The 14,931-nt window shown below is 40.2% G+C and overlaps 1 protein-coding gene across 2 annotated transcripts in view; it reads right to left on the bottom strand.

The window, feature by feature from the left end:
- The window catches only part of srrm4 (serine/arginine repetitive matrix 4), a 34,629-nt gene extending 19,949 nt beyond the window's left edge, over nucleotides 1-14,680 (bottom strand). For both annotated transcript variants that reach the window (XM_077601395.1, XM_077601396.1), the window contains exons 1-3: nucleotides 14,160-14,680; nucleotides 1,724-1,790; nucleotides 356-489 (exon numbers count right to left, since the gene is read on the bottom strand). In XM_077601395.1, the coding sequence (XP_077457521.1) occupies nucleotides 356-489; nucleotides 1,724-1,790; nucleotides 14,160-14,335 (377 nt within the window). In that variant the 5' untranslated portion in view covers nucleotides 14,336-14,680. The remainder of the gene's footprint in view (nucleotides 1-355; nucleotides 490-1,723; nucleotides 1,791-14,159) is intronic.
- Between the last annotated feature and the right edge of the window lie 251 nt (nucleotides 14,681-14,931).

Below are 14,931 nucleotides of genomic sequence, written 5' to 3'. Positions count from 1 at the left end.
CCCTTTTAAATCAATTGTAATTTTTTAATCAATTTTTTCTGTGTTTTTAGTTCAAAAATCATTTCGTAAAATCTAAAAAAATATATTTAAAAAACCTCAAATAAATATGGTTTTAGATCTATAAAAAACTGAATATTCAGGGCTTTTAATCCAGTTCTTTTAATCCATTTATTAATAAAAAATCTAAATATTATATCTAAAATGGTCCGGCCCACATGAAACATGAGTTGGCGTTAATGCGGCCCGCAAACCAACCTGAGTCTGACACCCTTGCTCTAAGGCATAGATCTAATGAGACAAACATTGCTCTTCATGAATTCTGCAGTCTCCAAACTTTAGCCCTGAGGTCTCTCACCTGATGGCCCGGCAATGGCGATGGCGTCGATGGTGACGGCGGCCATGGCGGTGATGTTTTTTCCTGCCAACAGGTTTAACTATGGAGTCAACAGCACTCCCCTTCCTCTGGTTAATGTGGGCAACGTCGCCTGTCTGAAATATAATTTTGCAATTTTAATGCTGTCATAACATTATGCACAAAAAATTGAAAGTAACGAATGCTTATTGCATTTAACCTGACTATTGTGTTCAGAAGTATATGCAATCATTTCCTCAGAATTTTGTACATATTGTATTTTTATTTTTTTCAATGAAAGCATTCAATTCAATGAATTTTGAATATATTGTATTTTAATGAAGCATCTTATGTCACTTCCAGTAAAGGTTAATATAGATGCCCCACAACACCAAACAACATTCATTCATTTTCTGAACCGCTTATCCCGACAAGACTTGTGGGGGGTGCTGGAGCTTATCCCTGCCAACTATGGGCACCAGATGGAGGACACCCTGAATTGGTGGGCAGCCAATCACAAGGCACAAGGGGAAGGACAACCATTCATGCTCATACATATACGTATCGACGGGCAATTTAGTGCGTTCAACCAAGCATGCTTTTAGATATGAGAGGAAACTGGAGTACCTGGAGAAAACCCACACAAGAACATGTAAATACAGCAAGGAACTCTCACAGTAAGGACCGACCTGGGATCTAACCCTCGACCCCAGCACTGTGGGGCCCATGCGCTAACCACTTGGGCCGTCCCACGGAAACATACACCCGTAAATAAATGGGGAATCTTACAAAATTTAAGTTGTGATATTTTTTCCAGGATCAGCAAGTTGTGCAGCAATAGGAAAAAGGGTCATTATTTCTATAAAAATTAGTTTGTACTTTTAATATTAGCAAAAATATACAAAATTCAAGAATATTATCGCAACACACGTTTAAAGTGTCCGTGTCCGTGTCATGTGAGTCAGCCGGTTACACGTCTAACAAATGGCCACTTATGGCTTGCGTTATACAATCCTTTACTTCCGGTCCCTGTGTGGGTTTTCTACGGGAACTACAGTTTGCTTCTATGTTTCAAAAATAGGTGGGATTGTGAGTTTAAAAGCATGTTTGTCTGCGCTCTGAAATTGGCTTGCAATCAGTTCAATGTGTACCCCACCTCCTGTCCATCATTACCTGGGATAGGCTCCAACACCCCGTGATAAATATGGGAAAAATGGTACAGAAGATTAGTGAATGGAAAAATTTATTGTTTTGATTTAAAAGTAAATGGATTTAACTTATATTTCAAAGCACCTACTTGATTATGATATTTTGAGCGGCCTGTATTATAGAAAAGAACACTTTTATCATGGGTTTTGGGCATGGGTTTACCTTGGAGTCTTCCAGGATCTTGTCTATATGATTGTCGCCTGGTGTTTGGTCAGTCTTCGCTGCTGGACTAAAAGGAAAAAAAATAAAAGTCACTTTGAGTGGATCATGCTTTTGTTGAAGCGAGACAAAAGTTGACCGGGTGGATTTCGCGTTCCATTTTCTCCATTTTGCCTCGACTGCTGATTGAAGTGCAACAATTCCCGCCCCTGGCTCAGCGCTGCACTTTGGGAAGAAGGGTCCTTTTGTGATGTCTTCCCTATCTTATTAACAGCGGCGGATTTAGTGAGCAGATGCGACAGGGAAATGAAAACAAAGTCAACTCCGAGGACAATTTTCAAAATTGACACACTCCATTTTTCCACGTGCCAAAGATGTGCACGTAACCCTTTTATGGGCAAATATTTTTTTTTAACCCATAATGGGCACTGAAAAATTATAATTCACATCCAGTCTTCCCAGTTTTAATTGGATGTTTATTGCTGTCAATGGCACTTTGAAAAAAAGACAACGTTAGTGTGTTACATAGAACGTGTTTTCATTCATTTTATTTTCATTAAATTAGTTTTTCATAGGCGGTCCGGTGTGGATTGGTTAGCGCATCCGGCTAACAGTTCTTGGGTTGAGGGTTCAATCCCAGGTCGGTCCTCATTGTGTGGAGTTTGCAAGTTCTCCCTGGGCTTGCGTGGGTTTTCTCCAGATACTCTGGTTTCCCCCCATATTGGTTGCTTGATGAGAGTCACCTTGAGAATGCCGGTGAATCACAAGCACAGAGGAGGACGTTGGAGAAGAATTTTTATTTGGGGTGGGGGGGATTAGGGGTGTCAACAACGAAAAACGGAGAAACTTGGGACGGAGGTGTGCCGCACCATTGCTTCTCCTCGCTTAGCTCGGCTTTTGTCTCCCAAAGTGGAGCCGACAGCTGCCTTGTCTCCACAACATTACACTTGACGACGTGCCTTGTGATGTTTTAACGCCATCTTCTCACAAAAGGAAAAACACATTTTATTCAATCTCACGACACCCACATACATCAATGAGTGGGCTGTTCCTAAAATGCCCGACATAAAATCCAAATGAATTATTTACATGTTTCACTACTCCGGGGTTCGTAATTTAGGAATTTGTTTAGACTGTATGTATGTGAGCAAATGGGTGCAGTGGGCAGAAATAATACATATAAATGAATTAAAAATCTTTATTTTTTTAAAATAAATATAAACATGGCCAAGTGTCTGTCCCTCAGTTCTAATTTGAATTTTCATGTTCTCTGAGTTTTCTTTGGGTACTCCGATTTCCTTCCACAACCATTAAACAGAAATATTATTATTAGCGATATAAGAAAGAGATTAAAGGGAATTACATTTAGCATTATCATCATAGAATGTGGACCAAAAAGTGAAATTAGAAGTCTTTTTTTCAAAATTTTGTTGGCTTTCTCCAAGGCTCACAGAACCATTGATGGCCCTTTTTTTATTCAAAATCATTTTAAAAAAAAATATTACAAAAAAATGAAGATACAGAGGAAAATGTGGAACATTATTGGCCCATTGACACAAGCCCATTGGTTTTTCGAATTAGGATCAATTATAGTGGATTCTAAAGGTTTTAACACTAAAAGTACCAAGCAGACCCGATTTGGTGTATTCCTAAATTGAACTCCTTTAATTGGATGATGAAGTTGCTGCCAGATGTGTTTTCATTTTTACAATGTACATAGTATTTGTGGGTTTTGTGTATGCAAACAATATTTGTTATAACATAATATGTATGTGCTGCCCGCACAAAATACGCCACTCTATCAGTATCAAATGTAAAGCTGAAGAAGGATAGCACCCAGAAATCCTCAAAAATCAATAAAATGACTCAAGATCAAAGTAAAGTGATCCAAAATAAACAAGACATGACCCAGAAACGTCCAGAATTTAAGAGGAAGTGACTCCACATCAGTAGAAGGTGAACAAAGATCAATGGTAACAGACTCCTAATCAATAGGAAGTGACCCAGAAATGTCCAAAAACTACCAGGAAGGGAACCAAGTTCACAGAAATTGTCTCAGAAGTCAATAGAAACCTGAAGTGACTCATGGAAAACATGATGTAACACAAAATAAACAGGATGTAACCCAGAAATGTCAAAAAGTGAATTATGTAACCTGAAAATGTCTTAATTAGATGCATTCGTAAGTAAAGGTACCACTTTATTCATCAAATTACATTTAAATAAAGAACAGCTGCACAATCTTTTATATTACTAGTGCGATGCCTAAACCACTACAACACAAACTCCTTCTACTCTGCTCTAACACAAAAACATAAAGCATAAACACACACATAAAAGACACCCGACACACTCATGCAAATATACACACTCCCTCTCACTTACATACTCGTCTTCACCACGCACGTCCACAATGGAGTTGAAGTTACACCAATTATGTTACGGTCAGAGGAATATCTGTTTAATTGGCGACTTTCCCTGCTGACAGTTCAGAGATCACAACTGCAAAGTGAAGTGTGGGGAAATAAAACAACACTTCCTTCAAATCATCGGAAAAAAATCATTTGGCAGCAATTAAATCATCCAATTAAAAGGAGTACAATTTAGGAAGCTTCCATGTGGAAATACTGTAACGTCAATGTGTGCGTCTGCATGTGATACCGTAGCCAATTTAAAGTCTTGAACGCCCATCATTACCCGGTCCAATTATATGGTGTTTCTTATACTTGCTGCTGTGTGGACGTAAATTACCCCTTAAAAGTATTTATGCTTATAGTTTTCAACATCTTGTTATTTTACCGGACCGGCAATAAGCCAGTGGTTAGTACATTGACCTCATAGTTCTGAGGTTGAGGGTTCAATCCCAAGTCCGGACCTTCCGGTGTGGAGTTTACATGGTCTCCCTGGGTTTGTGTGGGTTTTCTCCGGGAATTCCGGTTTCCTCCCACATCCCAAAAACATACAAATTTCACCTAGCTAGGACTGGCAGTCCATCTCCCTGTTCTCTGCGATTGGCTGGCCATCAATTCTAGGTGTCCCCCGCCTAGTGCCCATGGTTGGTTGGGATATGCTTCAGCACCCCCCGTGACCCTTGCCAGGATAAACGGTTTGGAAAATGAATGAAAGAATGTTATTTTACTGCACATGCAGGTATGCCAACAACACATTTACAATATAAAAAAATCTAATTTATCAATTACCTCATTCGCTGCCACTAACGACAATTCATTTCACCTGGGATAGCTTACTGGGAATGATCATGTTTCAGTGCCATTGGCAGCAATAAAATGATTGGTCATTTATATTGCCATAAATAGTAGTCAAGAAGGTAATTGGAAAAACTGACGTATCGTCCGGTGAAGGAGTAGTTAGTTGGTCGGCCTCACAGTGTTGAGATTGAGGGTTCGATTCCAGGGGGGTTCTCACTTTGTGGAGTTTGCATGTTCTCCCTGGGCTTTTGTGTGTCCTAGCCAACAACAGGCAGTAGGTGATGTTGCCAGCCAATCGCAGGGCATAAAGAGACAGACATCCATTCATGCTCACACTCATACCTAGGGGCAATTTAGAATGTTCAACCAGAATACCATGCATGTTTTTAAACCAGACCACTGGGAGAAAAACCACACCGGCCCAGGCAGGAACCGATAAACTGAAAGAGAGTCTTTGGCACAATGAAACCAGTAAAGCTGTGATCCCATCGGCACAAATGGCCATAGGTCACTGCATTGTCCCCTAGCACGCTGTCAAAGTGCTGATCGATAATTGATGCACGACCTTGGCCACATAGTCGGTTAACAAATTGCCTCATCTGGTCCAGGCCGCCGTGCCTTGTTATTTAGAGGGCTGGTGTAAGGAGTCCATTATCATTTTATGGAAAGGAGCTTCATTCAATTTGCGCTGAATGATTTCATTACTCTTTAAGTGCCGGGGAGTGTCAAGGTCCTATGAGAGGGGCGTGTGGAGGTTGGTGGTGGTCTTGGAGCTGGTTTCAAATGCTGCCCTTCACTCCCTGGGAGGAAATAAACAACGTCTGGGAAATGGCCAGGGCACGACAAATTCCTCCTTGTCCTTTTGTTTTCGTGGAGGTCAGAGGCGGAGATGTATGGAACATTTATTCACACATTTCCCGTACCACTTATCCTCACAAGGCTCGCGGGTTAGGGACAATGTGTGTGGTAACTGACATCACGTTGGGGTGGGGGATCACGCACCAGGTGAGGAGGCTGACTTATGCTGCCGCAGAAGCAGAGAAAGGTGCTTTTCCTGGGGTTAGAAGACAGACGGAATGCAGTATGGAAAGATGTGATAAAGACTGGAACTGCAACTAAAACATAACAAATGCTATAGAATAGATTTAAATAATGCTTTTTTTAAAGTACCGTAAGGTCTCTGCGCTCATTAAAAGAGCCAGATAGCATGTCTCATGAACAATGGCCTATAATTATAACGTACCGCACGTCCTGCAATGTGGGTATATTGCGCACATCGCGATGTTGCGCCTCAAATGAGAAGTGGTTCAGTCCTAATTGCAATCAAATTTAAAAAAAAACTACAAAAAATAAGAGAATTCAACCAGGGCCAACTGACCTCATTTTGATTTTATGCATGAAAACATTCAAAAGCGGGGCGGCCCAGTGGTTGAGTGGTTATCGTGTCGGCCTCATACTGGGGGATCTGGGTTCAAATCCAGGTCGGTGCCTGGGCCTGCGTGGGTTTTGTCCGGATACTCCGGTTTCCTCCCACATTCCAAAGATATGCATGGTCGGCTGATTGGACACTCTAAATTGTCCCTAGGTATGAGTGTGAGCGTGAATGGTTGTTGTTTCATTGTGCCCTGCGATTGGCTGGCCACCAATTCAGGGTGTCCCCTGCCTCTGGCCAGAAGTCAGCTGGGATAGGCTCCAGCACCCCCTGCGACCTTATTGAGGATAAAGTGGTTCAGAAAATGAGATGAGAGACATTCAAAAGATTCGAAATTACTTTATTTCTCCTTTAAAAACTATATTTTGCACTTTGTCTTATTTTATATTCTGAATTCGTATACTGTCAGTGCAAAATAGGTATTTTGACAGGTTTGTACTTGATTTAGTCCTTAAAGCTTTACAATTGAATTTAAACAATTGAATCATAATGTATTTATTTGATATTTGTTTTCTGCTTTCTTTTACATTCATAAAAACAAACATTTGAATAATAATTGATTTCGATGTTTCTGTTTTTGACGCAGTCTTATCATTTTCGGATTTTGTCTAAAAATTGTCATTATGGTACAGTTGGGAAGTGACATGGTAAAACATTATTAATTAGCCTAATATGGTTCCCTTGCACAACCATGAAGCAGGATTATCTGAGGGAGTACCAATAGCAACAACACTGTCAAAGTGGCTTCATCTCGCCATCAGGCCGGTGAGCTGTCACTCATCTCCTACTCTTTCCTCATTCTCCGCTTCCTTGGCCAATAACACATTACTCGCTAATCTCCTAGCTTTCGGCATGATGAGGTGTTGTTGGCTCGAAGGAGGCCGGGCTAAATGTGTCAATCCGGAGAGGACGCCGACAAAGTCAACTTGATGCCTGATAAAATGCATCGCTTCCACACAATCTGGATTTCTTGTAAATAAAACCCCAAACTATTGCCTAGTTAAAATACCTCTACGCACACACTCTATGAGAAAAACTGTTGTATCATAGATTTGTTTCTGTACATTCTTACCTAACTGCATGCAGCTCACAAAATATTGACCAAAGACTGATTAGGTTGCTGAGTATGTTCATTGCAGAATATTAGTCCCTGTTGGAGTTAAATGTAAAAAAAAGACAATTGTATGAAAGTATACACTAATAATACGGACATGATAACAAGTAAAGCATCAATACTCACGTCTCATTGCATTTTTATTTTGGATCAAATTTAGATGCCTTATCCCACACACAATAGGTTCATTGAATAAATAAACAAAAAAATAAAAGTAATAGTCTTTGAACGGGACTTGGCAAATGGCAGCTCCAAAGCAAAATGGCAGACTTTGGGTTTTCAAGCCTGGCTTGTTGAGAAATGTTTGCGATTTTAATTGAGCATAGCCATCAAATTTCATGTTAAGAAGTGCAAATGCTTTATGGGCTGAAATTTTCAAACCAAATCTCGAGGCCACTCCTGAGATTCACCAATCATTGGCCAGCTTTGGCATCTAAATTTTAATCATCTAAGCTTCAGGTTAACAACACCACACAAAAACCTGTCAGTAGCATCCAAGACTTTCAAACCAAAATTTTTGCCTTCCTGTATCGCTTAGTGCAAGGGTGTCAGACTCGGGTTGGTTCGTGGGCCGGGTTAACGTCAACTCGATTTCATGTGGGCCGGACCATTTTAGATATAATATTTAGATTTTTTTAATAAATTGATTAAAAGAACAGGATTAAAAGCCCCGAATATTCAGTTTTTTAATAGATCTAAAACAATGTTTATTTTAGCTTTTTTAAAATATTTTTTTAGATTTTACAAAATGATTTTTGAATTAAAAACACAGAAAAAATGGATTAAAAAAATTACAATTATTGATTTAAAAGGGGGGAAATCAGGAAATTTAATATACATCTATACTCTTCATTTTAATTTGATCCTAAAACAGAAAGTCAGCACTCATGATTTACTTTCCCGGGCCCCACAAAATGATGCGGCGGGCCAGATTTGGCCTCCGGGCCGCCACTTTGACACATGTGGGTTAAACTGTCTGTGCTGGATCGGTTGGAACAAAATCTTGCACGCCAGAGCAACCCTTGAGGACCCATTTGCCCACCCCAGGTTTAGTACATGTCTGCACAATTTCATGTACCTAGATTTAAAAGCTATCACAAATTGATTTTGGTTTTCTTTTATACAACAGACTCAATGAGCGAATTGGATGGATATGCAATTATATTTTTTGTGTAATAAAGTTCCACAGACGGTAGTGACATATTCACACTCAAGAAATAACAATAGGACACCTTCTGCATGATAACTTGTTGATTGCAAAAAGGTCCAATCAAAGACAAATCATTAACTGTGAGAGTCTGCCTGTCGTTAATCAGTTTTTGCATTTCATTTCAAAGCATCTCTAAGACAGCAGTAAGACAAAGCTTTTCTCTTTCCCGGCATACTCGCTCCATCTTCTCTCCATTCTGTTTAAATAGAATGGCTGAAAATAAATCTTTAATTGAGTGGCTATCAGAGAGACTTTCATTTTTTTTCCAAATGAAGAAGTGCGATAACAGTCTTTCATTTGAGCCGCAGGCATAAAAGCAAAACTTTAGGGATGTCGTTTCTATCAAACGATAGCAGGCCGTAGGAATGAGCTCATCTGCCCAAGTCGTTAATTACACATTTTATAATTAGCTGCATATCCCCAACACAATTCTATATAGACTCAATTCGTTATAGCGACTTCTCCCATACATTTGTTCTTTTGTGCTCCAGAACCATAAAACTCAAGGAAAATAATGCATTTACGTTAGTTAGGTCCACTAACACTACAAATTTGGAAGGCCAAAGGCAGGTTAGCTTGACAGGAGATCGCACCAAGACCATAATCAATAGGATTTAAAAATCGAACACCAAAGAACCATCGTGAGGAATTTGTTGCATTTACATAAATGTGCAACTGTGCAGTCAGCCAGAAAAATAAACTGGAAAAATATGGTTACACACGCATGCTTGCACTCTTTCCATCAGCAAGGTTTTATGTTAGCTATATTACAGTTATTTAACATTGACATACACTCAGAGGTTATTTTTGCAAGTTTATGTATCACCTTGGAAGTAATGTAATATACATCATCACAGTATCAAATTAGCATGATAACGTAACTGCATGACATTTATTTGTCCCTAACAGCGGAATAAGGACATAGAGAAGCAGTTGCAAAAACATTGCAGGGCCTGGCACTACAACAAAAAGGCCTCAAAGTTCTGGGATCGAGGGTTCGATCCCGTGGTTGGCTGGGATGGGCTCCAACACCCCCAACCCACCCTTCCCCGCCCCCCTTTGTGACCCTTGGCAGGATAAGTGGTATAAAAGATGAATGAATGGACCAAAATAACACGCTTGTAAGCATCTGCCTTTGAATCATCATGAAATTAAGATTGTTATTGCATTTTCTAAACCATCAATTTAAAAAAAAAGACACATTTTGAAAAAACTAATGTCTTGTCACACCCCCAAAACGCTCAAATTGCTAAAAAATTATACATTATGTCCTTTAAATCATCAGTCTGGTGAACATGAAGAAACAAAAGTTTTCAAAACAATATTTTCCTCAAGGAGACAAGTGGCTTCCATTTACTTGAGGCCTTTTGTTTTTCACTATTATTTAAAAATTAAGCCGTCAAAATGTCTGGCGGGGTGAATTAAAGGTCGACTGCGTGCCGTGATGAATTCAAGCTGCCTCTGCTAGTAGGAATTTATTCAAGTCAGGATTTATGACTTTTATCTTTAAAAGTTAAGCTTAATATTTTGGGTTGAGAGGCTAAGGACGTGACATTTCATTAGGAGGGGAAGCAGGGCATATGGTGTTCGTTTTCTTGCTCACTCAATCTTCTTGTTTCGGGCCTTGTCTTGAATGATGGAGTGAAAATGCAAAGTTGTATCTGGAACTTGCCTAACTCTGATTTTTTTCTAGTGATTCTGTTCATTTTGCTTAAGTCTCTGTGACAAATAAAGCTGTGTAAGAAGAGTAGTAGTTAAAATATGGTATGTAAAAAGGGTAATAGTTTCTGAGCTATTGCAAAAACGCTGGCCTTAGACCATGGGTTGCCAAGTCCGGTCCTTGAGAGCCTCTAACCGGTCTGTTTTCCATATCTCCCTCACTAACACACCTGAATCAAATAATCAATAATCAAGCTTCTGGACAGCTTGCTGATGAGTTGATCATTTGATTCAGGTGTGCTAGCGGAGGGAGCTATGGGAAACAGACTGGATAGGGGCTCTCGAGGAGCAGACTTGGCCACCCCTGCCTTAGACAATACAACAATTTGAAATGTTTTGAAAAAGAAAGCAAATACTTCTTAAAAATTCATTATTATACTGAAAAGTTGTTCCCTTTTTGATGTTTAGGAAATGGACTGTCAAACATTCGTTTTTTTGTCTCAGTGGCGCCTGTTGCCTTTTGCATTTCAATTTCATTTACCTCTCTATGACAGTTAAGAAAATACAAAAAGATAAATAATCATAATTATCGCTACATTAGAAAATGTCTTCCAAAAACCATTTGGAAGACATTTTCTTTCTTTTTCTTTTTTTACTAAAAGCCTCCAAAACAGCAGCGTACTAGGATAGAGAATCCAATTAAAGCCTTTTCAGACACAACTAATCCACCAAGAATGTCAGTTTATCCAACCTTCGTAAGAGATTAATTTAGTTTTTTTTACTCATTTACCCACATGGAGAACATAAAGTGTCTTTTAAAGAAGAAATGTCCACTTTCATTGGCAAATTAATGTTTCAATGCCACTTTTCACCAGGTGAGGGTGATGCTCAAAGAATACAGAATGAAGAGGAAAAAACATTACCTAACTCAAAATGGGCCACCCATGGTGCAATGGTTCTTCCACCTGCTTTTGGTGTGGGAAGTCTGGGTTCGATTACCACATGGTTGTGATTGTGAGTGTGAGTGGTTTTCTGTTTCATTGTGCCCTGCGATTTGCTGGCAACCAAATCAGCATTTTCCCCTGACTATTGCCTGTGGTTGACTGGGATAGGCTCCAGCACCCCCTACAACTTTTGTGAGGATAAGCGGTATGGAAGATGAATGAATGAATGTCGCACTGTAGTATAAGATGCTTTTTATATTTTATTATTTTATAGGAAACGCAGAAAAAAACATATGTTAAAGTAACAATAGTCAAATGAAGAATAACAGGATAAATAGGCATCTGTTAACATACTATGTTTTTCAGTTAACTATTATAACCTTGAAACAACTATTTAAAAGGCTGTTGGTGGTCAGAAAGAAAAGTAGGTCCAGTCAAACTATGAAAAAAAGTGTGATTTATAGTCGTGAAAATTCGGTAGTTGTAGCCCCCTCGATGGATATGAACCCCTCCAGCAGAAGAAAAGAAACATATTATTCTGTCTCCTACATTCACAGACTGAATGTTTGGGCACATTGCCTCCTGACAAACAGACACAAACGCACACAAAGCCACACAATACTCTTCTGGGGAGAGTCCTAATCATGGCGCTACAGTCCATTACAAACAACAAGAAATGATCTGTTTTTTCCAAGTGTGTAAAACCCTGCACACTGCTCACCATCAGCATCACTGTCAAGCTCAGCGAAGGGGTATGCTGGAGGAGCACCTTGTTCCTGCTATAACCGACCAGACACACCACTCTTCTCCCGTGCCCCTATTCAACTCCAACTACTTTCATTTAGCTGCCATTTTATCAGGCACACATGGAAACGATAATGCAGAAGTATCAAAATAGTTGTTCTAGTGGTCTTCCTGCTTGTTTTGGTTTCTCTATGTGCCTGCAGGTGGCAACTCTGAATCAATAAAAATAGACGAAAAATACACTCCAGATCACATTTGTCAAAGTGGCGGCCGGGGGGCCAAATCTGGCCCGCATCATCACTTTGTGTGGCCCGGGAAAGTAAATCATGAGTGTCGACTCTGTTTTAGGATCAAACTAAAATGAAGAGTATAGATGTATATTAAATTTCCTTCATTTTCCCCCTTTTAAATCAATAATTGTAATTTTTTAATCATTTTTTCTGTGTTTTTAGTTCAAAAATAATTTTGTAAAATCTAAAAATATATATAAAAAGCTAAAATAAACATTGTTTTAGATCTATAAAAAATGAATATTCAGGACTTTCAATCCAGTTCTTTTAATCCGTTTATTAAAAACAATCTAAATATATCTAAAATGGTCCGGCCCACATGAAATCAAGTTGACGTTAACGCGGCCCGCGAACCAACCCGAGTCTAACATCCCTGCTCCAGATGGTAAGAATGAAACAGGATATCCCCTATACAAATGGTGCAGTAGAATATTTACTACTACTGCCACAACGCACTAAATCTTGATACCATAAATGCGTCAAATGCTTATGAAGCATTACTCGTAGCATGATCCGGTCGCAGGATTCTTTTCTTTTAACCCTCACAGTAAACTCATTTATCCCATTGACTGCCATTGCCAGTGTTGGACGTGGATTGCACATTTAGCGCCATCAATGGCCCTTAAAGATCAGCATTCACAGCCAGTCCTCCCAGTTTAAATTAATTTGATGTTCATCACTGTCACTCGCTAAATAAAGGGTTGAAGGTATTAAGTATCACTCTAGCAAATCACTGTCCGTAAAAGAGTTAAAGATCTACAAAAATTAAATGCATGTTGAGTGACACCGATTCTCTGCGTGGCTCGATTTGGATGAACGCAAAAGAAAAATGTTTCAATACACACGTGTGCAACGAATGGGGCCATTAAACTGGCCCGTTATATGATTGAGCACCTGCGTGCGGGCAATGGCCTGTACTAATCGTCATTAACACGTCTAATTTGACGATCAAGTGGATGGAGGGTGTCAGAGCCATTCCAGAGTCCCCAAAACGAAAGATACACCTGTAGCATGTCAAGCGCCGGAGCAAATTCAAGACTTCCAAAAATCTCCAATATGTGTTTTTAGGAGACCTGGTTGGCGAGTGGTCTGGTAGGTGAGTGGTTAGTGCGCTGGCGTCACAGTTATGAGATTGTGGGGTTTGCATTTTCTCCCCGGGTTTGTGTGGGATTTCTCTGGGTACTCCGGTCTCCTCCCACATCCCAAACATATGCATGGTAGGCTGGTTGAACACTTTAAATTGCCCCTAGGTGTGAGTGTAAATTGTCCATCTCTTTATGCCCTACGATTGGCTGACAACCAGTTCAAGGTGTACCTCGCGTAGTGTCTGTTGTTGTCTGAGATAGGCTTCAGCACCCCCCACAATCCTTGTGAGGATAAGCAGTATTGAGAATGAATAAATACATATTTGAACCTTATTAAACTTCTCCAGCAAACCTTACCTAGTCAACACTTATAGGCGTACTATTCAACAACGTGAGCAAATCTATTTTGTCGAGTTAGTGCAACCAAAAATTATTTGCATAAACACCGATGCACACAAAAACTCATTTCTTGGTTTTTATTAAATACTAATAAGAGTCTCCGAGAAACATGAAATACAAGTTTGAAAGAATGTAGTCAATAAACCTGAGCTAAGTCCTATAAAAATGCCTTCACTTAATGTTCGTGGTGTCATCAAGATTGGCTTGATTTATTGCCTTTAATAAAACCAACTTTTGGCCTGTTTGTTACCAAGACAAGTTGTAATTTGACAATTGTTTTCATCCACACTGAAGCATATCCAAGCAAAACGTCCATGATGTAATTTTCCCCCTTCCAACTTTTACCTACTCACCGAGTCACCCTTGCCCGTGCGATGATGCTGGCCACAATGACACTCTCTGGCCTCGGCATGGCAACCGCCTTGAAGGTCCCCTTCCAGAACTTCTCAAAAAGCTGCTTCTGATGCAGCATGGCAGCACTCTTCTCCTGCGACTCCAGAGTGAGCTGGACTGAATTTGCTGTCTGCATTATTCAGAAAATGTAGCCAGGAGCTGTCCAAGTGCTGGAATCTCGGTGCAGAGCGCCTCTCTTGCTTCTTCTCTCCCAGGTCACAGCGTGTCAACGTGGGACTGAAGCCCACCCTCCCACTCTGTAGTGAAGGTATTGTTCTCCGGATGAGCGGTGCTGTTAGCCAATGGAAAAGGGCTGAGCTCGCTCCCCTCTCACATCTGTGGAGTTTGAATCGAAGGGTAAAATTCCAATTGGTCTAGAGTGGTGGAATTGAGTGCATGGGGGGGCTCAGACGGGTGAGCTTTGATCCGATGTTAGCCAGCGTAACGCCAAGCCCGCACAAGTGAACGCGGACTGAAGAGATACGCGGCGAGAATCTTGTTTTGTGTTCTTCAGTCAATGACGTCAAAGGAGGGAGGGACACGAGACGAGAGAGGGTGGGGGGTAGTACCTCCTTTTATTCTTCATTTCTCTGACAACCCCCCCAAGCTCACATCATCACTTCACTTGTCCCTCCAGCTTCTTTGCACTCTTCGCAGGTGCTCAGAACTAATGACGCAGTAATAACGGACCCTGGCTTTTGTTGGCAAGACATTAAATCCGCCCATGCAAAG

This window comes from Stigmatopora argus, chromosome 5, assembly GCF_051989625.1.
Source record: "Stigmatopora argus isolate UIUO_Sarg chromosome 5, RoL_Sarg_1.0, whole genome shotgun sequence".
Classification (NCBI taxonomy): Eukaryota; Metazoa; Chordata; class Actinopteri; order Syngnathiformes; family Syngnathidae; genus Stigmatopora; species Stigmatopora argus.
This window is presented reverse-complemented; position numbering and strand designations above follow the sequence as displayed.